The sequence below is a fragment of the Myotis daubentonii genome, chromosome 11 (genome assembly GCF_963259705.1).
Source record: "Myotis daubentonii chromosome 11, mMyoDau2.1, whole genome shotgun sequence".
NCBI lineage: Eukaryota > Metazoa > Chordata > Mammalia > Chiroptera > Vespertilionidae > Myotis > Myotis daubentonii.
Genome location: NC_081850.1, coordinates 51598643 through 51624844, shown reverse-complemented (window position 1 = coordinate 51624844; position 26202 = coordinate 51598643). Strand labels below are relative to the sequence as shown.

General features: G+C 40.5%; 1 protein-coding gene across 2 annotated transcripts in view; it reads right to left on the bottom strand.

Annotated features, from left to right (window-relative positions):
- UBE2R2 (ubiquitin conjugating enzyme E2 R2) overlaps positions 1–26202 on the bottom strand; it is an 84382-nt gene that overhangs the window by 23628 nt on the left and 34552 nt on the right. The window contains exon 2 of one of the 2 annotated variants that reach the window (XM_059657159.1): positions 6170–6256. The exons of the other annotated variant lie outside the window; for it this stretch is intronic. Within the exon in view, the coding sequence (XP_059513142.1) occupies positions 6170–6256 (87 nt within the window). The remainder of the gene's footprint in view (positions 1–6169; positions 6257–26202) is intronic. 2 annotated transcript variants of the gene reach the window in all.

The following is a 26202-nucleotide window of genomic DNA, read 5'->3' as shown; positions in this document are numbered from 1 at the left end:
GAGTGATAGAAATATCGATGGTTTGCCTTCTGCATGCCCCCTCCTGATCAAGCCCTCAACCTGGGAATGTGCCCTGACCAGGAATCAAATTGGGTTCATGGATCAATGCTCAATGACTAAGCCACACTGGCCAGGGAAATTTCTTTTGTTCTCCAAGTTTCCCTGGATATTTATAAATTTCACAAATATGGCAATAATAAAGGAAATGTTAACATAATTAAATTTGTTCATATAACACAGCAGTATATTTAACTTTTATAGCTATAGTGATGTGTATGTGGATGAGTTTAAAACTGCAACCATGCCGAAACCGGTTTGGCTCAGTGGATAGAGCGTCGGCTTGCGGACTGAAAGGTCCCAGGTTCTATTCTGGTCAAGGGCATGCACCTGGGTTGCGGGCACATCTCCAGTAGGAGATGTGCAGGAGGCAGCTTATCGATGTTTCTCTCTCATCGATGTTTCTGACTATCTCTCTCCCTTCCTCTCTGTAAAAAATCAATAAAATATATTTTTAAAAAAATAAAAATAGGGGAAAAAAGAGGAACAAATGTAATAATCTGAACAATAAAGATTTAATTTAAAAAAATAAAATAAAAATAAAATAAAACTGCAACCAATGGCCCTGACTGGCTTGGCTCAGTGGATAGAGCGTCGGCCTGCGAATTGAGGGGTCCCAGGTTCAATTCTGGTCAAGGGCATGTACCTTGGTTGCGGGCGCATCCCCAGTGGGAGGCAGCTGATCAATGTGTCTTTCTCATCAATGTTTCTAACTCTCATCCCTCTCCGTAAAAAAAATCAATAAAATAAATAAATAAAATAAAACTGCAACCAACGTCTCATGATTTTTAAAACTTGACATAATAATATTTTCTACCAGGAATAGTCTATATTTTATTTTTAGTGCTCGAGTTGATATATGAAAAACTCATCAATTTCCATATTTTGAAACTTAAGTAGGCATTTGCTTTTGTATTTTTGTTTTGTTGTTGTTATTGTCATTGTTTACCCCTTTCGTCCTCAATTATACGTAACTCGGCAGTACTTGGTGACTATAGAGTAATTGACATCGAGATCCACTGTGTTTCTAGCACAGGTGGGTGAATAGAGAGCAACTCCCAAGAGTATCTTTTTGGCCAAGAACCATGAGCCCCAACAATCTCTAGAATCACAGAAAGTTCCATTCTAATACCTTTTCCAGAATGCAGCAAAGGTAAATTAACTAATGTGAGAAGAGTCTCTTATGATCCCTTTGAGTACATCAAATTTGATTCCTAACTATGAATTATCACTTCTTTTATTTTTTTATCCTCATCTGAGGATATGGTTATTGATTTGAGATAGAGGGGAAGGGAGAAGGAGAGTGAGAGGGAGGAAGGGAGAGAGGGGGGAAGAGAGAAAAAGAGGGAGGGATAAAGAGAAGGGGAGTGAGAAACATTTATGTGAGAGAGAAACATCAATTGGTTGCCTCCCAATTGGCTGCCTTCCCTTACGTGCCCCAAATGGGGATTGAACCCACAACCTAACTTAGTGGGAATCTGCCGGGAGCCGGTCCATCCTTGCTGTTTCAAGGGACCTGGCATATATGGCATACGGTTCTTAATATGTTTGCTCACCTTCTTGGCGCTGTGTTTTAACCAAGGTCACCTCTCCGAGAAAGGTTGTTTCCCCACATAGGAATTTTTCCCTGAAATCAGGGAGGGGATGCCTCTCCTAGAAAGGTTGTTTCCCCAGGTAGGAATTTTTCCCTGAAGTCAGGGAGGGGATGAAACTCCTTAAATAAGTGCCAGGCGGGTAGCTAATCACTACAAACAATCATGCTTAAGCTACATAATCTTTACTCCCTGGAATGGAGATAAGAAACGCCCTAACCTTTGTAATAGAGATTGATAGGATTGAATCAACTGGTATAAATACAGATGTAACAAGACAGCAAGAGACAGAACTGAGAACACAGGGCTTGGAAGACAGGACCAAAAGAGACAGAGCCTAGGCACAGAACCTACATAGAACGTTCTCTAGAGACAGAAGAACTTCGCTGGCGAGAGCATGCCGGAGGATCCTGGACAGGGACTGGCCTCGGAGCCTGGAGGTGGAGCCTGGCGAGAGAGCATGGCAGGGGATCCTGGACTGAACCTGACTGCAGAGATTGGCAGGAGAGCCTGACTAGAACCTGGTGACTGAACCTGACTGGAGAACCTGAGCAGAACCTCTCTGGAGATCCAGACCAGGACTTGGCTGGAGATCCTGGCTAGGCTGCTGACCAACTGAACGCTGTCTCTGTGTCATTCCTTCATCGCCGACTCCGTCCACACCTTTGGGGACCCCTGGACCTGCTGGGGTTGGACCCCGGCAGGAATCAGTGCCCTGAATGGAAACTGAATACATGACTTTTTAGTATTATAGGGACAATGCTCCAACCAATTGAACCACCTGGCCAGGGCTATGGCTTCTTTTAAAACAAAACATTTATGGCATGGGAAACAACTGAATATTTGTAAGATATGTATACATGCCTCATTTTGTTAAAAATTTTATTATAAATATGAAAAATATTTTTTGAAATAATGATCCAATGCTGACTCTTCTGATACAGAACTAAACAGCTTACACCTAAGTAGTAAAACAAAAAACAATGAAAAGGGGGTTTACCTATCTACACTTTCTTCCTTCAGAGCTCTGAATCCTTTATTCTGGTTTGTGTTTCTCTATTTTTTTTTTTTTTTTAAATCCTCACCCAAAGACTTTTTCCCATTGAATTTTAGAGAGTAGAAGGGAGGGAAGAGGGGAGTGAGAAAGAGAAAGAAATATCAATGTGAGAGAGACACATCCATTGGTTTTCTCTTGCACTCGCCTCAACCGGGACCAGGGATCAAACCTGCAACCCAGGAACGTGCCCTTGACCAGAATCGAACTTTAGACCATTCAGTGCAAGTACCGATGCTCTAACCACACTTAGTAATGCCAGCCAGAGCTGTTTCTTTCTTTTTTGAGAGGAGTTTGAGAATTAGAAAACAGATGGGAAAAAGTGAGTATATTACTTTAAGGTGAATTCTCAAAAGCAAGACAAAAGCTGGAGTCTTCCCAATTCTCTCTTGCTATTTAAAATTCTATATATACTACATATTTGGAAGGGAAGAACTTTTGATTATTAAATGGATAGGAACACAAAAATGTTTGTGAAGTGATATCAGTTTGAACTTATGAAACAGTGAATTATTTCTATACTAGAGGCCCCATGCATGAAAATTCGTGCATGGGGGGGGGATGGGTCCCTCAGCCCGGCCTGTGCCCTCTCACAGTCCAGGACCCCTCGGGGGATGTCCACCTGCCAGCTTAGGCCTGCTCCCCGGGGAATCAGCCAAAGCTGGCAGGTGGACATCCTTAGCACTGCTGAGGAGGTGGGAGAGGCTCCCACCACCACTGCTGTGCTTGCAGCCTTCAGCCTGGCTTGTGGCTGAGCAGAGCTCCCCCTGTGGGAGTGCACTGACCACCAGGGGGCAGCTCCTACATTGAGCTGCCCCCTGGTGGTCAGTGCCCAGTCATTCCTGGTCCTTCTGCCATTAAGGTAAATTTGCATATTACCGCCGATACCGGTTTGGCTCAGTGGATAGAGCGTCGGCCTGCGGACTGAAAGGTCCCAGGTTCGATTCCAGTCAAGGGCATGTACCTGGGTTGCAGGCATATCCCCAGTAGGAGATGTGCAGGAGGCAGCTGATCGATGTTTCTCTCTCATCGATGTTTCTAACTCTCTATCTCTCTCCCTTCCTCTCTGAAAAAAATCAATAAAATATATTTTTTAAAAAAATTTGCATATTACCCTTTTATTATATAGGACTAGAGGCCTGGTGCATGAAATTCATGCACTGGCGGGGGGGGGGGGGGGCGCGCGCGGATGCCCCTCAGCCCAACCTGCACCCTCTCCAGTCTGGGACCCCTCGGGGGATGTCCAACTGCCGGTTTACTCCCGATCCCTGTGGAATAGGACCTAAACCGGCAGTCGGACATCCCTTTCAAAATCTGGGACTGTTGGTTCCCAACCACTCGCCTGCCTGCCAGCCTGCTCACCCCTAATCACTCCCCTGACAGCCTGATCAACACCTAACTGCTCCCCTGCCAGCCCGATTGCCCTCAACTGCCCTCCCTTGCAGGCCTGGTCACCCCAGCTGCCCTCCCCTGCCGGCCTTGTCGTCCCCAACTGCCCTCCCCTGCAGGCCCAGTCGCCCCCAACTGCCCTCCCCTGCAGGCCCGGTCGCCCCTAACTGCCCTCCCCTGCTGGCCTGGTTCCCCCCAACTTCCCTCCCTTCCCTGCAGGCCTGGTCCCCCCCCCCCCACCCCCCTGCCGCAAACTGGCCATCTTGTGACCACATGGGGGCAGCCACCTTGTCTGAGGGCATGACAGTCAATTTGCATATTACCTCCTTATTATATAGAATTCTCTCTCCTACAACAGGATAACTTTGTTATATAAAATAGTATAAGGTATTCACAGCTGTTTATATTATGGTTAAGTCAGATACTAAAGATACTAAAGAAAACAATATTCTAGGAGCTTTATTTTTGAAAAATGTGACTTTATATCACCCAGTTTGTCCTGTTTTAAGAAGGAAAGAATGAAGATAATGCCTTACAGAAAAAGCAGGTTGTGAAAAACAGTAAAGCTATTCCAGTATGCTAATTTATGCAGACTGAAATCCAAATTCAGGATCCTGGAGTAAGTTCTCCATTTCTCACCTGCAAGCATTTTAAAGGCTAAATAGCTGTTTCTGGAGCAAAAGTGCTTCCCAATATCCACCAGGCCAAAAAGGGACTACAGGACTAAGGTTGCAAATTTTTAAAAAAGCGAATTTAATGCTTGGGTCATAGCTATAATAAAACGAGCCCTACTGCAATGAAAAAAATTACAGAATGGTAGAGTGAACGGCCCCCACATATTATTCTGAGAAACATCATGTAGCATTCTAGCATCCTTACAGATTAGTACAAAGCTAAGTAAATTTCATCCACGAAACTAGAAATGATTTCCCCAGGCATGTGGGCCTTGTCCAGTAAAAGAACCTTGCCTGGGATTTATTCCAAGAGGGGCTCTCAATTGCTCTGTGGCAACTCCTGAAAGGAGGGCAGTCCAAATACAGTAGGACAAAACCCCCCAAGAAAGCTGAATCCTTGCCCTAACCAGTTTGGCTCAATGGATAGAGCGTCAGCCAGCGTCTATCCCTAAAGGTTCCCAGGTTCGATTCCGGACAAGGGCATGTACCTTGGTTGTGGGCACATCCCCAGTATGGAGTGTGCAGGAGGCAGCTGATCGATGTTTCTCTCTCATCGATGTTTCTAACTCTCTATCATTCTCCCTTCCTCTTTGTAAAATCAATAAAATATTTTTTTTTTAAAAAAGCTGAATCTGCCCTAACGGGTTTGGCTCAGTGGATAGAGCATCGGCCTGCGGACTCAAGAGTCCCGGGTTCGATTCCGGTCAAGGGCATGTACCTTGGATGCAGGCACATCCCCAGTGGGGAGTGTGCAGGAGGCAGCTGATCGATGTTTCTCTCTCATCGATGTTTCTAACTCTCTAACCCTCTCCCTTCCTCTCTGTAAAAAATCAATAAAATATATTTTAAAAAAGAAAAAAAGCTGAATCCTTGATCATAGCAACAGGTGACCCTTGCTGTGAAGCTAGAGGACAGGTACACAAATACATTTGTATGACTTTACTAAGTTTAAAAAATGCAAATGTTAACACGTATGCATTATAATGTTAGCAAAGGCTTAAAGCAAGGGTGAAGGATCTTTTTTCTGCCAAGGTCCATTTGGATATTTATAATACTATTCGTGGGCCATACAAAATTATCAACTTAAAAATTAGCCTGCTATATTTGGTCAAACATTTAATTAACTCACCTCTAATGCTTTGACAGGGCCAGACCAAATAATTTTGCAACCTTATACAGCCCGTAGGACAGACATTCCCCACTCCTGGTTTAAAGCCTTAATCTTAACTATAATATACACTGGTATAAAACTATCTTCAATTTTGAACAGTTAAACTAAAGACTGCTAACTAAGTGGGAAACCATAAATAGTCCTGTATGGCTATTGCATTAACTACTACCACAGCATACTGAGATTATAAAACAACAAATCTTCAGAGAAATTTATGATAGATGACTCTTACCTCATAAATGTTGGGGTGCCACATTTTGGTCAAGAATCTGAAGGTAGGTGGTGAATATGGGTAGTCAATAGGAAATTTAATATGCGCCTGGAAAAAAACACACAAAATGCTAATAAATGAGATTCCAGGTTATTCATCTGCCTAATAATTCACCTTATTACACCTCAATAAAACAAAACTCCTATGTATAGAGTAGACTCTGGGAATTAAAACAGCTCATATATTGTTTTGTTAGTCCCAATGCCAGGGTTATTATTAGTATGTTCTTATAGCATCTCTTCAAATATTTATTAAGAGTTTATGGCAGCCCTGACCAGTTTGGCTCAGTGGATAGAGTGTCGGCCTGCAGACTCAGGGGTCCCAGGTTCGATTCCGGTCGGGGGCATGTACCTTGGTTGTGGGCACATACCCAGTGGGGAGTGTGCAGGAGGCAGCTGATCGATGTTTCTCTCTCATCGATGTTTCTGACTCTCCCTCTCCCTTCCTCTCTGTAAAGAATCAATAAAACATTTTTTTAAAAAAGAGTTTATGGCAAATCAACAAAACTAAACAGCTACATAATTTTTGTTAAAGAGAGAAAAGGAGAGAAAAAGAGATAGAGAAAGGATTTTCAATCGGCTGCCTCCTGCACGCCCCCTCTACCGGGGATTGAGCCTGCAACCCAGGTGTGTGCCCTGACCAGGAATCAAACCAGTGACCTCTTGGTTCATGGGGTCAATGCTCAACTACTGAGCCACACCAGCCAGACAATAGCTACGTAATTTTTAATTGAACTCATACTGAGTGAAAACAGTATTATGGACAGGTGTGTCACATTAGTGAAATTAATATAACCTTATAGTACATATATAGAACAAAGTGGGGGTTTTTACTCACATAATTTAACCACCACCCAGATAATAAATACTACCATTTTAAAATAGCTCCTTCCGATAGTTTTTGGATGCATACGTATGCTTATTTCTTTACAAAACTTATTTTCAAAGATTTAAATATACCGTATTTGGGGATATTTTTTGTTAAACCTCACTGAAGGATTTATTTTCCCCACTGTTTTTAGAGAGAGTAAAAGGAAGGGGGAGAGACAGAGAGAGAAACATTGCTGTGAAAGAGACAGAGACATATCGATTGGTTGCCTCCCACACAAGCCCCCCTACTAGGGCCAGGGATGGAGCCTGCAACCAAGGTAACTGCCCTTGACCAGAATCAAACCAGTGAGCCTTGAGTTCAAGGGCCAAAGCTTTAACCACTGAGCCAAAGCTGCTAGTGCAATATACTGTGTTTTATACTGTTTTTCCCCATCTATATCATAAGCATTTTCCTGTCATATAATAATCTCCAGCCGAAACCGGTTTGGCTCAGTGGATAGAGCGTCAGCCTGCGGACTGAAAGGTCCCAGGTTCGATTCCAGTCAAGGGCATGTACCGGGGTTGCGGGCATATCCCCAGTGGGAGATGTGCAGGGGGCAGCTGATCGATGTTTCTCTCTCATCGATGTTTCTAACTCTCTGTCTCTCTCCCTTCCTCTCTGTGAAAAATCAATAAAATATATAAAAAATAATAATAAAAAAAGGGTATAAACTTTAAAAAAAAAATCTCCAAATATATGATTGTATCTGCATAATGTTCCATCATATGGATATAGAGATGAATCATTTTTTTAAAAAATGATTTTATTTTGGGACACTTGGGTTTTTCCACTCTTTTGGTATTGTAAATACTGCTGCACTGAATGTCCTTGGTAGTATCTCATATTTCAAATATTAAAAAATCCAGAAAAGGCCTCATCTAACAATACCAGTAAAAGGGAGTGAAGAAAAGAATGAAAGGACAAGCTAAGAATAAATAAGCTAAAGACAGCTCTGGCCATTGTGGCTCAGTTGGTTGGGTGTCATCCCGTGCACCAAAAGGTTGCTGATTTGAGTCCCAGTCAGGACACATGCCCACAACTGGGCTTGATCCCTGGGAGGGGGCATGCAGGAGACAGCCTATCGATGTTCTGCTCTCATATTTTTGTTTCTCTCTCTCCATCTCTAAAAATTAATAAAGAATACATATTTTTTAAAATATGCTAATGATGCCCAGCTGGTGTTCAGTGATTGAGCATCGACCTATGAACCAGGAAGTCTGGGTTCAAATCCCAGGCAGGGCAAATGCCTGGGTTGTGGGGTCAATCCCGTGTGGGACATGTGGGAGACTAATTTTTTTTAGCCCTGGCCGGTTTGGCTCAGTGGATAGAACATCAGGCTGAAGAGATAGAATATCAGACTGAAGGGATCCCAGGTTTGATTCCCGGTAATGCCCGGGTTGTGGGCTCAATCCCCAGTGGGGGGGCGTGCAGGAGGCAGCCAATCAATGATTCCCTCATCATTGATGTTTCTATCTCTCTCTCCCTCTCCCTTCCTCCCTGGAATCAATAAAAATATATTTTTAAAAAATTGTTTTAAATATGCTAAGGACATTAGTGAAAATGGCAGAGTAAGGACCCCCAAAAATTCTTTCTTCAATAAAAGCAATTAGAAAATGGTAAAAAATAGTAAGAATCAACTCTGTGGTGTTTTTTGTTGTTGTTGTTGTTTTAAATATTTTATTGATTTTTTACAGAGGGGAAGGGAGAGGGATAGAGAAAAACATCGATGAGAGAGAAACATCAATCAGCTGCCTCCTGCACACCCCCTACTGGGGATGTGCCCGCAACCAAGGTACATGCCCTTGACCGGAATCGAACCTGGGCCCCTTCAGTCCGCAGGCCGATGCTCTATCCACTGAGCCAAACCGGTTAGGGCAACTCTGTGGTGTTTTAACTTGCCCTAGTCCCTGCCTTGCTCTCCACAGTCACAATAGCCTTAATACTAGCAGCTCACCCTTGAAGTGAAGACCAGCAGCCACAGAATGAACTAGAACTTCTTCAAAGCCTTACTCCCAAAGAACTGTCATTATTTGAACTTTCTGGCAGTTCCCTAGAAGAACCCACTTGCCTGGTTGGTCAAACAACAGACAAAACAAAAACTTTAATAGGAAAAGCTGGAATATTAGAAGTCCATACAAGCTTTGAAAAGCTCTGACGAATTCCTAAGAATCTAGAAGACCTGGACAATGTGGGGTTGTGCATATATGCCCAGGCTATATTATATGCACATACTCAGGAAAGTCATGAGAAGTAATTAGAAGACCCTAAACTAGCACCTATGCTTATACTTGAGGATCTGCACAGGAAGGAAGTGAAGGCTAAGGCAGAGTTCGCAAATGCCTAGCTACCTATTAAAAGCATGCCCTGGGAAGCACACAGAGCTCCTCTACAATGCTCAGGGGAGGGGCAAAGAGAGAGCTATGAAAATTCCAGTTGCCTTCTTTCCAGAAATGGAAAGACTGGTACTAAAATTTATATAATAATTCATGGGACCCAGAATAGCCAAAACAATCTAAAAATAACTAGACAATTCACACTTTTCTATTTCAAAACATACTATAAATCTACAGTGATGAGGACAGTTTGGTACTAGTATAAGGACAATTCAATGGGATTTGAAAAAGCCTTTCAACAAATTGTGATGAGACAACTGGATATTCACATACAAAAGAAATGGAGTTATATCTTTTGAAACAGCCAGGAAAATGTCCTTAACAAGGCCTGACCTTAGGGAAAACAGGTTAACTAGAGCCTAACCTGCTGGGGTAATCAGAACCTCAATGACCTGGGGGAAGGGAAATACAGTACCCAACTCCAGCCTGTCCCCCTAAGTGGGGAGAAAAATACTGAAACTCTTGTGAAAGCTCACAATCCAGAAGCACATGCTCACTAAAAGACTGTGACCTAATCATAAGAGTAGAGGTTGCTTCCCAAGCCCCCACACCTCATCACCATATTACTAAGGCCTATCTTACAGCAGTTCTTTTTACCTGGTACATAATGACCAGTGATCAGGAAAAAATTACAAAGCATACAAAAAGGGAGAGAACCAAGATGGCGGCATAGGTTAACGCCGGAGTTTGCTGCTTTGAACAACTACTTCAAAAGTGAAACCAAAAAACGGAAGGGACATCACCCAGAACCACAGGAACGCTGGCTGAGTGGAAGACCTACAACTAGGAGGAAAGAGAAACGCACACGGACACTCAGAGGAGGCGCAGTGCTGAAGTCAAATTCTGAGGTGCGGAGTGCGCGGAGCGGGCTGGCGGCGGAGGGCGCGGTTGGCGTTTTCAATCGGGAGGGAGTCGCAGACTCTGAGCACCAGATCCAGGCGAGTCTTTAGGAACCCAGACTCAAACGGGAGAAGCGGGACTGTCTGGCTTTGGTCAGAGCGAGTGCAGCTTTCTCTCCGAGCTTTGCAGCGGGTGCTGGGACTCAGAGAGGCAGAGCCCCTGGGGACAGGACTGAGAGCCGCCATAACTGCTCTCTCCGGCCCACCCTGTTGATCCTGTGCGACCCGCCCCGCCCAAGCCCTGCACAGAGGCCTTTGCCGGATAGCCTCAGGCAAAGGCTAGATTAGCACCTCCCTAGAGGACAGAAGTTCTCTCACTGCTGACACAGCTGATTCTCATAGCCACTTGGCCTGGAGGTCAAACCCTCCCTGGAATTAGCTACAACAATCAAGATTTATCTATAAGACTGCAAACCAAGACCACTAGGGGGTGCACCAAGGAAGCATAACAAAATGCGGAGACAAAGAAACAGGACAAAATTGTCAATGGAAGAAATAGAGTTCAGAACCACACTTTTAAGGTCTCTCAAGAACTGTTTAGAAGCTGCCGATAAACTTAATGAGATCTACACGAAAACTAATAAGACCCTCGATCTTATATTGGGGAACCAACGAGAAATTAAGCATACACGGACTGAAATAACGAACATTATACAGACGCCCGACAGCAGACCAGAGGAGCGCAAGAATCAAGTCAATGATTTGAAATGCGAGGAAGCAAAAAACATCCAATCGGAAAAGCAAAATGAAAAAAGAATCCAAAAATGCGAGGATAGTGTAAGGAGCCTCTGGGACAGCTTCAAGCGTACCAACATCAGAATTATAGGGGTGCCAGAAGATGAGAGAGAGCAAGATATTGAAAACCTATTTGAAGAAATAATGACAGAAAACTTCCCCCACCTGGTGAAAGAAATGGACTTACAGGTCCAAGAAGCGCGGAGAACCCCAAACAAAAGGAATCCAAAGAGGACCACACCAAGACACATCATAATTAAAATGCCAAGAGCAAAAGATAAAGAGAGAATCTTAAAAACAGCAAGAGAAAGAAACTCAGTTACCTACAAGGGAATACCCATACGACTGTCAGCTGATTTCTCAACAGAAACTTTGCAGGCCAGAAGGGAGTGGCAAGAAATATTCAAAGTGATGAATACCAAGAACCTACAACCAAGATTACTTTATCCAGCAAAGCTATCATTCAGAATTGAAGGTCAGATAAAGAGCTTCACAGATAAGGAAAAGCTAAAGGAGTTCATCACCACCAAACCAGGATTATATGAAATGCTGAAAGGTATCCTTTAAGAAGAGGAAGAGGAAGAAAAAGGTAAAGATACAAATTATGAACAACAAATATGCATCTATCAACAAGTGAATCTAAGAATCAAGTGAATAAATAATCTGATGAACAGAATGAACTGTTGATTATAATAGAATCAGGGACATAGAAAGGGAATGGACTGACTATTCTTGGGGGGGGAAGGGGTGTGGGAGATGTGGGAAGAGACTGGACAAAAATCGTGCACCTATGGATGAGGACAGTGGGTGGGGAGTGAGGGCGGAGGGTGGGGCGGGAACTGGGAGGAGGGGAGTTATGGGGGGGAAAAAAAGAGGAACAAATGTAATAACCTGAACAATAAAGATTTAAAAAAAAAACAAAAACAAAAACAAAAAACAAAGCATACAAAAAGGAAAATCACAAATGAAGAGAGAGAGAAATTATCAGAACCAGACCTGGCAGGGATGTTGGAATTATCAGACCATAAAACAACTATGACTAATATGTTGCAGATTCTTTCCTGTTAAATTTCTTTTAATATGAGTTGACATAGAACATTCTATTAGATTTAGATGTACAACATAATGATTCCACAAGGGCATGTACAAAGTGATCACCACAGTAAGTCCAGTAATCATTTGTCATTGTACATAGTTATATGAATTACTGACTCTATTCCTATGCTATACATTATGTCCCCTGACTTATTTTATAACTGGAATCTTATACTTCTTAATACCCCTTCTCTTTTCCTCCCAATACCCCTCCTGACCATCAGTTTGTTCTCTGCATCTATGAGTTTGTTTCTATTTCATTTTTGTTTTTTAGATTCCACATATAAGTGAAATCATATAGTATTTATCATTTTCTCTCTAATTTATTTCACTTAACATAATACTCTCTATCAAGGTTGTCACAAATAGCAAGATTTCATTCTATTTTTATGGCTGAGTAATGTGTACACACACACACACACACACACACACACACACACATTCTTTATCCATTCCTCTATTGATGGACAACTTGGTTGCTTCCAATCTTGGCTACTGTAAACAATGAACATAGGGGTGCATATAATATTTAGAGTTATTGTTTCCGTTTTCTTTGAATAAATACTCAAGTGGAATTGCTGTGTCCTAGGGTAGTTCTATTTTTAATGCTTTGAGGAGCCTATGGATTCTAATGGATAAAGTAGACAATCTGCAAAAACAGATGGGGCAATGTAAGCAAAGAGATGGAAATCATAAGAAAAAAACAATAAAGAGAAATGTTAGAGATTTAAAAAAAATACTATAATAGAAATGAAAAATGCCTTTTTTGGCAGCTTATTAAGACTAGACATAGACATAGCTAAGGAAAGAATCTCTGAGTCAGAGGACATACCACAGGATCCCTGAAAACAGAAAAGCAAAGATTGAAAAAAATAAAACACCAGAATGAAACACCTAAGGATGGAGGGACAACTATAGAATGTGTAGCATATATGTAACAGGGATACCTGAATGAACAAAAGATACCACAATGAAAATGAAAATACAATCCACAGAATGGGAGAAAATATTTGCAAATCATGATAGGCATGTTTCCAGAATATCTATAATAATAAAAGCGCAATATGCTAATTAGACTGGATAGCCAAATGACCTTCTGGACGACCTTCCAGACGACCTTCTGGACAAAGCTGGGGCTGCAAGGGCCGAGGCAGCCACTGCGGCTGTGAGGGTCAAGCCCCGTGCACGAATTTCGTGCATCGGGCTTCTAGTATAAAAATAAAAAAGCTTATAACTCAATGTAATAGTGAAATAACTCAATTTAAAAATAGGCAAAGTGCCCTAGACAATTTGGCTCAGTGGACTGAAGGGTCCTGGGTTCGATTCTGGTCAAGGGCATGTACCTCGGTTGCAGGCTTAATACCCAACCCAGTTGGGGTGCGTGAGGGAGGCAACCAGTTGATATGTCTCTCACATCGATGTCTGTCTGTCTGTCTGTCTCTCTCTCTCTCTTCCCGCCCCCCCCCCCCCACATTCCACTCTCTCTCTCAAAAAAAAAAATCAATGGAAAAATATCCTTGGGTGAGCATTAACAAAACAAAACAAAAAATAATAAAAATGGGCAAAGTATATGGATAGACATTTTTTCCAAAGGAGATTTAAAAAATGGCCAATAAAAATAAATCGCCAATAAGTATATGAAGAGATGCTCCACATAATTAGCCATATAGTTTAAACTATTTTTATTGATTTTTAAAGGTATCAAGCCTAAATTATATTTATATTACAACTGAAAGAAGATGATATTGGATGGTACCTTAAAAGTTTCATAAGAACTCCTTCAATAGAATGTACAATCCTAAAGAGGTTAGCTGAAGTTAAAATCTAGGGGTATATTCTGCTATAGTGCTTCCCTGAGATTATGCAGTTTTATCACTATTTTTCAGATCATTATTAATAATTTAAACATTATTTCATATGTATGCTTCTCCATCTGGATGAAGAAATAAAAATGCTTATAGCCCTGGCTGGTGTTGCTCAGTGGTTCGAGTGTCAGCCTGCATCCTGAAGGGTCGTGGGTTCAATTCCTAGTCAAGGGCATGCACCTGGATTGCAGGTTCATCCACAACCCCAATCAAGGTCTGTGTAGGAGGCAACCAATTGGGGTGTGTCTCTCACATCAATGTTTTTTTCTCTCTCTCCCTTGCTCTCTCTATAAAAATCAATAAGAAAAACCCACACAAATCTTTCCCGGCCAGCGTGGCACAGTGGTTGAACACTGACCTATGAACCAGGGAGTCACAGTTCGATTCCTGGTCAGGGCACATGACTGGGTTGCAGACTTGATCCCTAGTGTGGATCAATAAAAAAATATATTTTTAAAAAATCTTAAAAAAAGAAAAGAAAATCAGACTTCACTTTCAAAGAGAAAAAGATCAAACCTCGTCTTCAAGAAGAATCAGCAATAATGGTGAGGATCTGAACAATTCTTTTTTTTAATTCTTTATTGTTTAAAGTATTACATATATCTCCTTTTCCCCCCATTGACCTCTCCCTAGCCGTTCCCACCCCCCAGCACATGCCCTCCTCCCTCTACTGTCTGTGTCCATTGGTCAGGCTTATATGCAGGCATACAAGTCCTTTAGTTGCTCTCTTACCTCCCCCACCCCTGCCTTCCCTCTGAGGTTGAACCAGGTTTGTTCAATGCCTCTATGTCTCTGGATCTATTTTTGTTTATGTTGTTCATTATATTCCACAAATGAGATCATGGGATATTTATCTTTCTCCAAATGGCTGATTTCGCTTAGCATAATGCTCTCCAGTTCCATCTATGCTGTTGTAAGTGGTAAGAGTTGCTTCTTTTTTTACAGAAGCAGCATAGTATTCCATTGTGTAGATGTACCACAGGTTTTTAATCCACTCATCTGCTGATGGGCACTTAGGCTGTTTCCAAATCTTAGCTATGTTAGATTGTGCTGCTATGAACATAGGGGTGCATATATCCTTTCTAATTGATGTTTCTGATTTCTTGGGATATATTCCTAGAAGTGGAATTACTGGGTCAAATAGCAGTTCCATTTTTTAAATTTTTGAGGAAACTCCATAATGTTTTCCAGAGTGGCTGCACCAATCTGCATTCCTACCAGCAGTGCACGAGGGTTCCTTTTTCTCCACATCCTCACCAGCACTTGTCGTTTGTTGATTTGTTGATGATAGCCATTCTGATAGGTGTGAGATGGTACCTCATTGTTGATTTGATTTGCATTTCTTGGATGATTAGTGACTTTAGGCATGTTTTCATATGTCTCTGGGCCTTCTGTATGTCCTCTTTCAGAAAGTATCTATTTAGGTCCTTTGCCCATTTTTTTGATTGGATTGTTTATCTTCCTTTTGTTAAGTTGTATGAGTTCCCTATAAATTTGGGAGATTAAACCCTTATCGGATATAACATTGGCAAATATGTTCTCCCATGCAGTGGACTCTCTGAACAATTCTTGATCTCCCCAAGAATAAAAAGCTCATATACTAGTAGCAGAAGAGTCACTGTTCTGAAATCATAACAACAAATAGCCACCAAAACTAGTATTAAATTGCTTAATCAATACCTGAAAGTTTTACAACTATAAAACAAGAACCAATTCAACTTTTTTAAAAAAATCCTCACCCGAGGATAGGTTTATTGATATTAGAGAGAAAGGAAGGGGAAGAGAGAAACACCAATGTGAAAGAAACATCGATAGGTTTCCTCCCCTACAAGCCCCGACGAGGAATCCAACCTGAAGCCTAGATATGTGCCCTGACAGGAATCGAACCTGCAACCTTTTTGGTATATGCACAAAGTTTCAGCCAACTGAACCACCAGCTGGGACAAGAACCAATTTTAAACCCACTTAAATTATCTCAGTGACTGTTTATGCAAGCCAACCTGTCAATGACAGCCCCTTCTGAAAGCCAGCCAACTGAAAACACACTCACTTCAACAAACACACTTCTTTAAACAAAGCAATCAATAACTTTCTCACCCAAGTAACCACGCTTCCACTTCTCAAAAACCCTGTAAGATCAGCAGTCTGCTGCAAAACCAAAAAGTGATTTAAAAAACAATAATATATGTATATTCTGCCTTGAGACCCAATATTTTATGACCCCTAATGTGCAGTATTAAAGTAATTTTGTTATCCCATTGATTATTTTCATATGGAATTTTATACATGACCAAAAAAATATGAATAGTGAAATGAAAAAAAGTGGAACGATTCCAATTATTCCTGCAAACCTAGTTATTAAACATACTATTGAAATAGATTAAGAAAAAGCTTCCCAGTCCTAAACACAACTATCCTTGGTAATAAGTCAGTTGACAGCAAATGTAGAATGTTTACTGTTGCATTTGGATTAGTACCTAGAGTTAGTGTGAAATGAGGACATTCCCACTGCTGAGCTTTTTCTCTGCTATGTCATCAGCTCACATCTGCTATAGGATGTTTCCAACATGACAGCAAAAGCAATCAAAACATGTTTTCTTATTAACTTGCTGAAAGTTTCAAAAGTCTGTAAATCACCAGAACTTTTAAATTGTTCATTAATAGTTATGTGAAAAATAAAGTGAGTAGCTATACCGAGTGATACTATAATATGTGCCATAGGCTTTACAATCAAGAAAGTGAGTCTTCATTGATTAAAAAAAATCCCAATCTAAAGAGGTTAATTTAGAATTACTATAATACTAAATATAATTACCCTAAAATTAAGATGAAATACAAACAAAAGAAAATCCCTGTGGATAGAGCATCGGCCTGAGGACTGAAGGGTGCTGGGTTCGATTCCAGCCAATGGTACATGCCCGGGTTGCAGGCTCAATCCCCAATAGGGGGCGTGCAGGAGGCAGCCAATCAATGATTCTCTGTCATCACTGATGTTTCTATCTCTCTCTCCCTTCTTCTCTGAAATCAATAAAGAAAAAAAAAAGTAAATTTCAGGTATTTAAGAAGTAACTCTTCGTATTAATACTGATAGTAGTCTGTTGTTTTTTTGTTTGTTTTTTAAATATATTTCTTTATTGATTTCAGAGAGAAAGGGAGAAGGGGAGAGAGAGAAACATCAATGAATCATTGATTGGCTGCCTCCAGCAGGTCCCCTACTGGGGATTGAACCCGCAACCCAGGCATGTGCCCTTGGCTGGAATCGAACCTGGGACTCTTCAGTCCACAGGCCAACGCTCTATCCACTGAGCCAAACCAGCTAGGGCTGTTGTGTGTTTTTTTAATATAGTAATAAAAAAACACGTTTCTTGCAGCTTAGAAAGTAAAACCTTTTATCCCCCTCCTACTCCCAGAAGCTAGAGGAACCCACTTTATCAGCTAAGTTAATGTTAAATAAAACGAAAGAGACATTTGGACTTTCAGTTAAATAGGCCTCACAAACTACTAAGTTTATTGAAAAGATATTTTTATTTTTTAAAAGTCATAAACCTAGAAGGACAAATGGGAAGACAAAAAGCAACAACATTTTAGAAGCTGGAAACCAGAATGATAAGCAATAACTAATTTAGAAGATCAGAGAAAATTTAAGCCCGGGTTAGTGATCACAAGCAAACAAGTAGGCTTATTTCCTTCCATAGAACCATGGAAAAGCTAAAAAATTAGAGGCACCAAATACAGGTGGTGCTGAAAATAGGAGGACTGGTCAAAAGTCTGTATAAAGAATAGTGAGATCCCCAGAACCCCTTCCCATGCTGATCAGTGACTAGCCCACACCATGCTAACAGAAGACTGGAGGTTTACTCTCTGCCATGACTGAACTGAGTAGAACTAATGGTGGGGAAACCAACTGAAACAGGGAAAATCTCACTACCGAGTACCTCCTTTTTCCACCTGGGTCTAAGAAGGCTGGCAATCAGGACCATCACTGCAGGTAGAAAAAAGGACTCTTCTCTGAAGTAACTGACCATCCCGCATGGGGGGAGGGGGAAGTCAATTTTACCATAATACAGTTGTTCTAAAAGAAAAAAACGTAAAGATATAAAAAATATATTTTTATTGAGTTTAGAGAGAGGAAGGGAGAAGGATAGAGAGATAGAGACATCGATCAGCTGCTTCCTGCACACCACCTACTGGGGATCGAGTCTGCACCCCAGGCATGTGCCCGGACCAGGAATCGAACCATGACCTTCTGGTTCATGGGGCAACCTCCACCACCAAGCCACATCGGCCAGGCATCAATCTGCTTTATAGTAGCACACTTTAATATGGGTGGACAGATCTCCAGACATTTAAGGAAAGCCTAGAGGTGAAACACACAAGACATGAAATACCCTAAGTGTCCATCAACACAGGAAGAGATAAATAAAATGAAATAAAGCAGTGGTTCTCAACCTTCCCAATGCCGCGACCCTTTAATACAGTTCCTCATGTTGTGGTGACCCCCAACCATAAAATTATTTTCGTTGCTACTTCATAACTGTAATTTTGCTACTGTTATGAATCGTAATGTAAATATCTGATATGCAGGATGTATTTTCATTGTTACAAATTGAACATAATTAAAGCATAGTGATTAATCACAAAAACAGTATGTAATTATATATGTGTTTTCCGATGGTCTTAGGCAACCCCTGTGAAAGGATTGTTCGACCCCCAAAGGGGTCGCAACCCACAGGTTGAGAACCACTGGAATAAAGAAATAAAATTCAACCATGGAAGGAAAGAAGGAAGGGAGGGAGGGAGGGAGGGAGGGAGGGAGGGAGGGAGGGAGGGAGGGAGGGACCCTGCCATTTGTGAAAACATGGATGGACCTTGAGGGCATTGTGCTAAGTTAAATAAGTCAGAGAAAGACAAATACTAACTAAAGCAAGGATGGGGTGGGAAGAATCAAAGGTACAAATTGGAATGTAATGTACTACATGGTGACTATAATGAACAGTATTGTGTTGTACACATGAAACTCGATATGAGACTAGATCTTTCTATAACAATGTGTGGTAAGGTTAATTATATACATACTAGAAGCCTGGTGCACGACATTCGTGCACTCGGTGGGGTGGGGGTTGTGGGGGAGTCCCTCAGCCTGTCCTGTGCCCTCTTACAGTCCAGGAGTCCTCGGGGGATGTCTGACTGCTGCTGCAGAGGTGGGAGAGGCTCCTGGCTGAGCTTCTGGCTGAGCAACGCTCCCCTGTGGGAGTGCATTCATCACCAGGGGGCAGCTCCTGCATTGAGCATCTGCCCCTGGTGATCAGTGCGCGTCATAGCGACTGGTCTTTCTGCCGTTCGATTTGCTTATTAGCCTTTTATTATATAGGATATCTAATCATTATGTTACATACCTTAAACTAATACAATTCTTATCTCAATAAAACTGGAAAAACATTACCTAGGAATAAGTCTACAGGAAGATATGTATGATCTCTATACTGAAAACTATAAAGCACAGAGAAGAAAAATTAAACAGACCCAAATAAGGAGAAAGATGTAACATCTGTAGACTAAAAAGTCTCAATATTGCCCAGCCGGTATTGGTTCAGTGGTTGAGCGTCGACCCATGCACCAGGAGGTCACTAGTTTAATTCCCAATCAGGGCACATGCCTGTGTTGTAGGCTTGATCCCAAGTAGGGGGCCTGCAGGAGGTAGCCGATTGATGTTTTTCTCTCTCTCTTTCTCTTTTCTCTTTCTCTCTTTGAAATCAATAAAAACATATATTTAAAAAGTCTCAATATTACCAAGATGTCCACTGTTCCCCTTTATCTACAGCTTGAATACAATTCAATAAAAATCCCAGCAGGGCCCAGCCGATGTGGCTCAGTTCTTGAGTTGACCGATGAACTAAGACATCACAGTTCAGTTCCCAGTCAGGGTATAGGCCAGGTTAGAGTTGGTAGCTCCATCCCCAGTAGGGGACAAACTGGAGGTCGCCAATCAATGATTCTCTCTCATCACTGATGTATCTATCTCTCTCTTCTTTCTCTCCCTCTCTTTCCCTTCCATTCTGAAATCAATAAAAATATATTTAAAAAAGAAAAATCCCAACAGGTTTTTGCCCTGGTCAGTGTGGCTGAATTGGATGGAGCATCATCTGTACACCAAAAAGTAAAAGTGGTGAGTTCGATTCCAGGTCAGGGAACATACCGAGGTTGAGGATTTGATCACCAGTCAGGGTATGTGAGAGAGGCAATGGAATCGATGTTTCTCTCTCACATTGGTATTTCTCTTTCTATCTCTCTCTCCCTCCCTCTAAAATCAATAAAAACATATCCTCATGTGAGAAATAATAAAAAAAATCTCCCAGTAGGTTTTCTGTGGAAAATGATAAGCTGATACTAAAATTGATGTGGAAACTGCACAGGACATAGGACAGCCACAAAAGAGAGGAGAGGAGGGGAGGAGAAGGGAGGGGAGGGGAGGGGAGGGGAGGGGAGGGGAGGGGAGGGGAGGGGAGGGGAGGGGAGGGGAGGGGAGGGGAGGGGAGGGCTACTAGATTTTAAGACTTATCATTGGCTATAGTTATTAAAACTGTTGTTCATACAAGTCTAGAAAAACAGAGAAATGGAACAGAAGAGTGCCCAGAAATAGACACATATAAGACCACCTAATTTACAACAAAGACAACATTAAAATTCAATGGAAGAAAAGATAGTCTCTTCAATAAATTATACTGGAGCAGTTACTAGATAGCCACATTGAAAAATTAATCTTGACCCATGTCACATATTTATAGATGAAGCATAAACCTAAGTGCAACTCTGAAACTATAATTTCTAGATGAGTTATGCCTTACTCATATCACAATTAGATCACCATGCTGTGATGTGGTTTATATTCATGCTGCCCTAGAGACTATTGTAATTTTTTGTTGCAAACTTAGGACTGCTCCTATTCACTTTCTTTTATGTAAGTAATTTGTAAAAGTTTCTGAAAAACTTGCTTTTGCTTATTTAATTTTGAATAAAAACTAAATTCATAATAAGAAAACGTAAAAGAATATCCTGTTGGAAGTCCTAGCAGAGACGAAGAAATAAAAGGCATCTAAATTGCAAAGAAATAAGTACAATTATCTGTTTGCAGACATGATCTTACAGTAGAAAACCCTGAAGACTCCACATAAAACAAAAACTGTTAGAATAAACAAATTCGGCAATACTACAGGACAGAAAACATCCGAAAATCAGTTGCCAAAACCAGGTTGCATTTCTATACAATAAGAATTAATCCATAAAGGAAATCAAGAAAACAATTTTGCATACAAGGCATTAGAAAGCATCAGTATAGCAGAGAATGACTTGAGAATAAAATACTGAACCAAGGAGGTAAAAAACTTGTACACTGAAAACTGCAAAATGTTGAAAGACATTAAAGACAACACAAATAAATGAAGAGACATCCCATAGCTCATGGGTTAGAAAACATAGTATTTTTAAGATGTCAATATTACCCAAAGTGATCTATAGGTTCAATGAAATCCCTATCAAAACCAAATTATAGTTTTTTCAAAACTAGAAAAATCCATCCTAAAATTCATACAAAATTTCAAGGGACTCCAAATATCCAAACAATCTTGATTGGAGTTCTCATACTTCCTTATGTCAAAACTTACTACATAAATCTACAGTAATCAAGACAATGTGATACAGCACAAAGACAGATACACACATTAATGGAAGAGAGCCCAGAAGTAAACTCTCATATGTATGATCAAATGATATTTAACAAGGGTGTCAAGACTATTCAATGGGAAAGGAACAGTCTTTTCAACAAACGATGATGGCAAAACTAGATATCTACATGGAAAAGAATGAATTTGGACCCTTACCTTATACCATACATAAATATTAACTCAAAATGAATCAAAGACCTAAACATAAGATCTAAAATTATAAAATTCGTAGATGAAACCAGGAGGAAAGCTTCATGCATGGAGTTTGGCAATTATTTCTAGGATATGATATCAAAAAACACATCAACAACAATAAAAAACTGCACTACATCAAAATTAAAAACATTTTTGCATCAAATGATACTACCAACTGATTAAAAAGACAACCCACAGACTGGGAGAAAATATTTGTAAATCATATATCTGATAAGAGGTTAATATCCAGAATATACACTGAACTAAAAATCAACAACAAAAAAACAATTAAAAACTAGATGACGACTTGAATAGACATTTGTCCAAAGAAAATACATTTATAAATGGCCAATAAGCATATGAAAAGAAGCTCAACATCAACAGTCATTAGGGAAATGTAAATCAAAACCACAATGAGATATCTACTTTTTTGTACCAATTAGTATGGCTATTATCAAAACAAACAAAATAAATGTTGGTGAAGAAACTTTCAAGGCTGGTAGGAATGTAAAATGGGTGCAGCTGCTATGGAAAACAATGTGGTAGATTCTCAAAAAAATTAAAACTAGAATTACCATTTTATGCAACAAAACAGATGTTGTACACCTATGTGCACAGACACTTATTTATAATAGCCAAATGGTGAAAGCAACCCAAGCATCCATCATTCTGCTTTAAGAAGGAAGAAAATTACAAACATGGATGACCCATGAAGATATCCTAAGTGAAATAAACCCATCACAAAAGGACAAATACTGTATGATTCTACTTATATGAGTTACCTAGAATAGTCAAATTCCCAGACAAAAAGTAGAATGCTGGTGGCCAGGGCCTGGGGAGATGTGGGAATGGTGAGTTGTTTAATGCTTCAGGATTTCAGTTTGACAGATGGTGGTATTACACAATGTGAATGTACTTAATGCGACTGAACTGTACACTTATATATATTTTACCAAATACACATACCAAAATATCTTCATGACACAGGAGTAGATAAAAGTTACTTCAGTTGGACACAAAAGGTACTAACCACACACACAAAAAAACTGGTAAATCTTACTTCTTGAAAAATAAGAATTTCTGGTTCATCAAAAGACATCATCATTAAGATAGGAATCAGGCAAGCCACAGAGTGGGAAAACATATTCACAATACATATATCCAACAAATGATTTGTATCCACAGTATATAAAGAACTCCTTCAAATTAATAAGCAAAAGACAAAATTATAAAATGTGTCTCCATCACTGCTCAGCAAAATCATATATGCTCACTGCTTAATCATCACTTGTATTTTTTCATTTCATTTTTCCAGCTTCCTGCATTATTATAGTGTCACTGGATTTTAAGAGCTTGTTTATAACTAAAGATGTTAACCATTTCTCATGCATTGCAAATGAAATACCATGTTTTTTGTTACTATTTTACTCTGGTGTTTTACTTTTTGGTTGTATCAAACTTGTGCATTAAATATAATCATATTCTGTTTAAAAAAAAAAATGAGCAGCCCTAACCGGTTTGCCTCAGTGGATAGAGCGTTGGTCTGCAGACCAAAGGGTCCCAAGTTCAGTTCTGGTCAAGTGCACGTACCTTGGTTACAGGCTCTTCCCTGGCCCGGGGCCCTGGTCCGGGCTCATGCAGGAGGCAACCAATCAATGTGTTTCTCTCATATTAATGTCTCTCTCTCTCTCCCTCTCTCTTACACTCTCCCTAAAAATCAATGGAAAAATATCCTCAGGTGATTATTTATTAATAAATAAGTAAGAATGGGCAAAAAGACTTGAATGGGCACTTCATAAAAAAGGATATCCAAATACCAAGAAATAAATTTAAAACTAAATACAGGTATTCAGCCCGGCTGGCATGGCTCAGTGGTTGGGCACTGACCTATGAACAGGAGGTCATGGTTCAATTCCTAGTAGAAACACATGCCTGGGTTGCATAGTGGGCTTGACCCCCTGTAGGGGGCGTGCAGGAGGCAGCCAATCAGTGATTCTCTTCATTGATGTTTCTATCTCTCTCTCCTCCCTTTCTCTCTGAAATCAATCATATATAATTTTTTTTTTTAATGAGTATGCGGCCCAGCCAGTGTGGCTCAGTGGATTGAGTGTCATACCATGTACCAAGAGGTTGCTGGTTCAATTCCTGGTCAGGGCATATGCCTGGATTTTGGACTCAATCCCCAGTAGGGGGCCTACAGAAGGCAGCAAGTTGATGTTTCTATCTCTGCGTCCCTCTCCCTTCCTCTCTCTCTAATATCAATAAAAACTTATTTTAAAAAAATGATTATGCACAACCAATCCTAAAAGTTCAGTAGATAAAAATATTATAGCCTTTCTAAATTTTTGCATGAAAAACTTTAATTACATCACATACTTTCTCTAGACATGACATCAAAAGTTAAAAGTCCTAAAGAAAATTATAATTTAGCTAAGTAAAGAGAAATATATGCCAACCATCAAGTTTAGCAAAGGGGGAAAAAAAGGAATTTAGGTGCAATCTGACCATATACTATCTTGTGCACTCCTGCCTAATTAAACACCAAGAAAAGACACACATTCTTAAGCAGGAGGCTGATATAAGCCAGGTATTTGGTAAGAAGCATTGAAAGGCATTAAATTAACTTATCAGATATGAAGGAAAAAAGAAATCTAGATTTTGATAGTGGCAATGGCAAAGAGAAAACGGAACAAATCTCGTTAATTCTTGGCTCTGTTGATCATATCAAATAACATACAACCAAGTTTTATTACCAAAGACGAAAGCAGATCAGTAATTGATATCTCGCCCTGATCAGTTTGGCTCAGTGGATAGAGCATCAGCCTATGGACTGGAGGGTCCCAGGTTCAGTTCCAGTCAAGGGCATGTACCTTGGTTGCTGGCACATCCCCAGTAGGGGGCGTGCAGGAGGCAGCTGATCTATGTTTCTAACTCTCTATCCCTCTCCTTTCCTCTCTGTAAAAAATCAATAAAATATATTTTAAAAAAATAATTGATATCTCCAGTAACAATCATCTGGAGAATAGTAGACTGAAAAGATGTAAAGCCCCTTTCTTCACTAATCCATATTTTACTTTGTCAAATGATAACAAAGCTTAACATAAATATTTTCCCTTTTTTTTTCCAAAATCAAGAATTTCTTAAGTACAGAAAATAGATGTTCATTAAAACTACAGAGGACTTAGTAAGATCTTGTTGTCTTGCATTATCCAATTATTGGAGAATAGCATGTTAAAGCATAACTGAATCAACTCATATACTTTATACCACACCACCACCAGAAAGAAAAAAAGCATGTGTCAGACATGCCAAATGAGTCAAAAATGGAAATTTGATGTTATACAACCATAGAACTGTGAAAATTTTTATTTTAAACACACATGAATTTAAAAATGAACAAGTGTGACATACAGAGGACTCATTTAGAAAAGGTATTTGACAGCAATGTGGTTTGTTTGTTTTTTTAGAGAGAGAGGAAGGGAGGGAGAGAGAGAGAGAGAAATCGATTTGTTGTCCCATTTATTTGTATGGGACGGCATTCTAACCTACTGAACTACCTGGCCAGAACCAGCAATGGTATGACTTAGCAGAAGAGTGGTAGGGCATAGTGCTATGGAGTATTATGCCATGTCACCATCACAAGATGTTGCATCCTTGCTGTCTCAAAAGTCTACTTGCTGTTTACAACCTAATTAATGATAGAAAATGATAGGGGGAAGCCAGTAGGCATCAGAAGGAAAGGGAAAGGTAATAAAATACAAATTTATACTAAAGGCTAAGCTGTCAGGAGCAAAAGAGGCTCACATACAATGTTTGGCCTGTTAGTAAAGTGCTATTCCCAATCAAGAGAATTTTCTTTGGCAAAATGAGAAAAATGTGCATTCCTGAAATGCAATTATCCTATATAAGAAAAGGGTAATATGCAAATTGACCCTAACAGCAGAACAAACAGAACAACCACCGGACCAGTCACTATAAGGCACACTGACCACCTCTTGGTCCCTTCCCCTGGCCGTCAGACACCGATCACCCGATGGCGAAACCTGGGGGGGGGGGGGGGGTGGCAGTGAGGGGGCAGGGCTGGCTGTGGGCAGCTGGGGAAGATGGCCCTGATTGCAGGCCAGGCCTAGAGACCATACCCATGCACGAATTTCGTGCACCAGGCCTCTAGTATTAACATAAAATAGCTTGGACACCCACAAGAATTTTATGCTAATCATT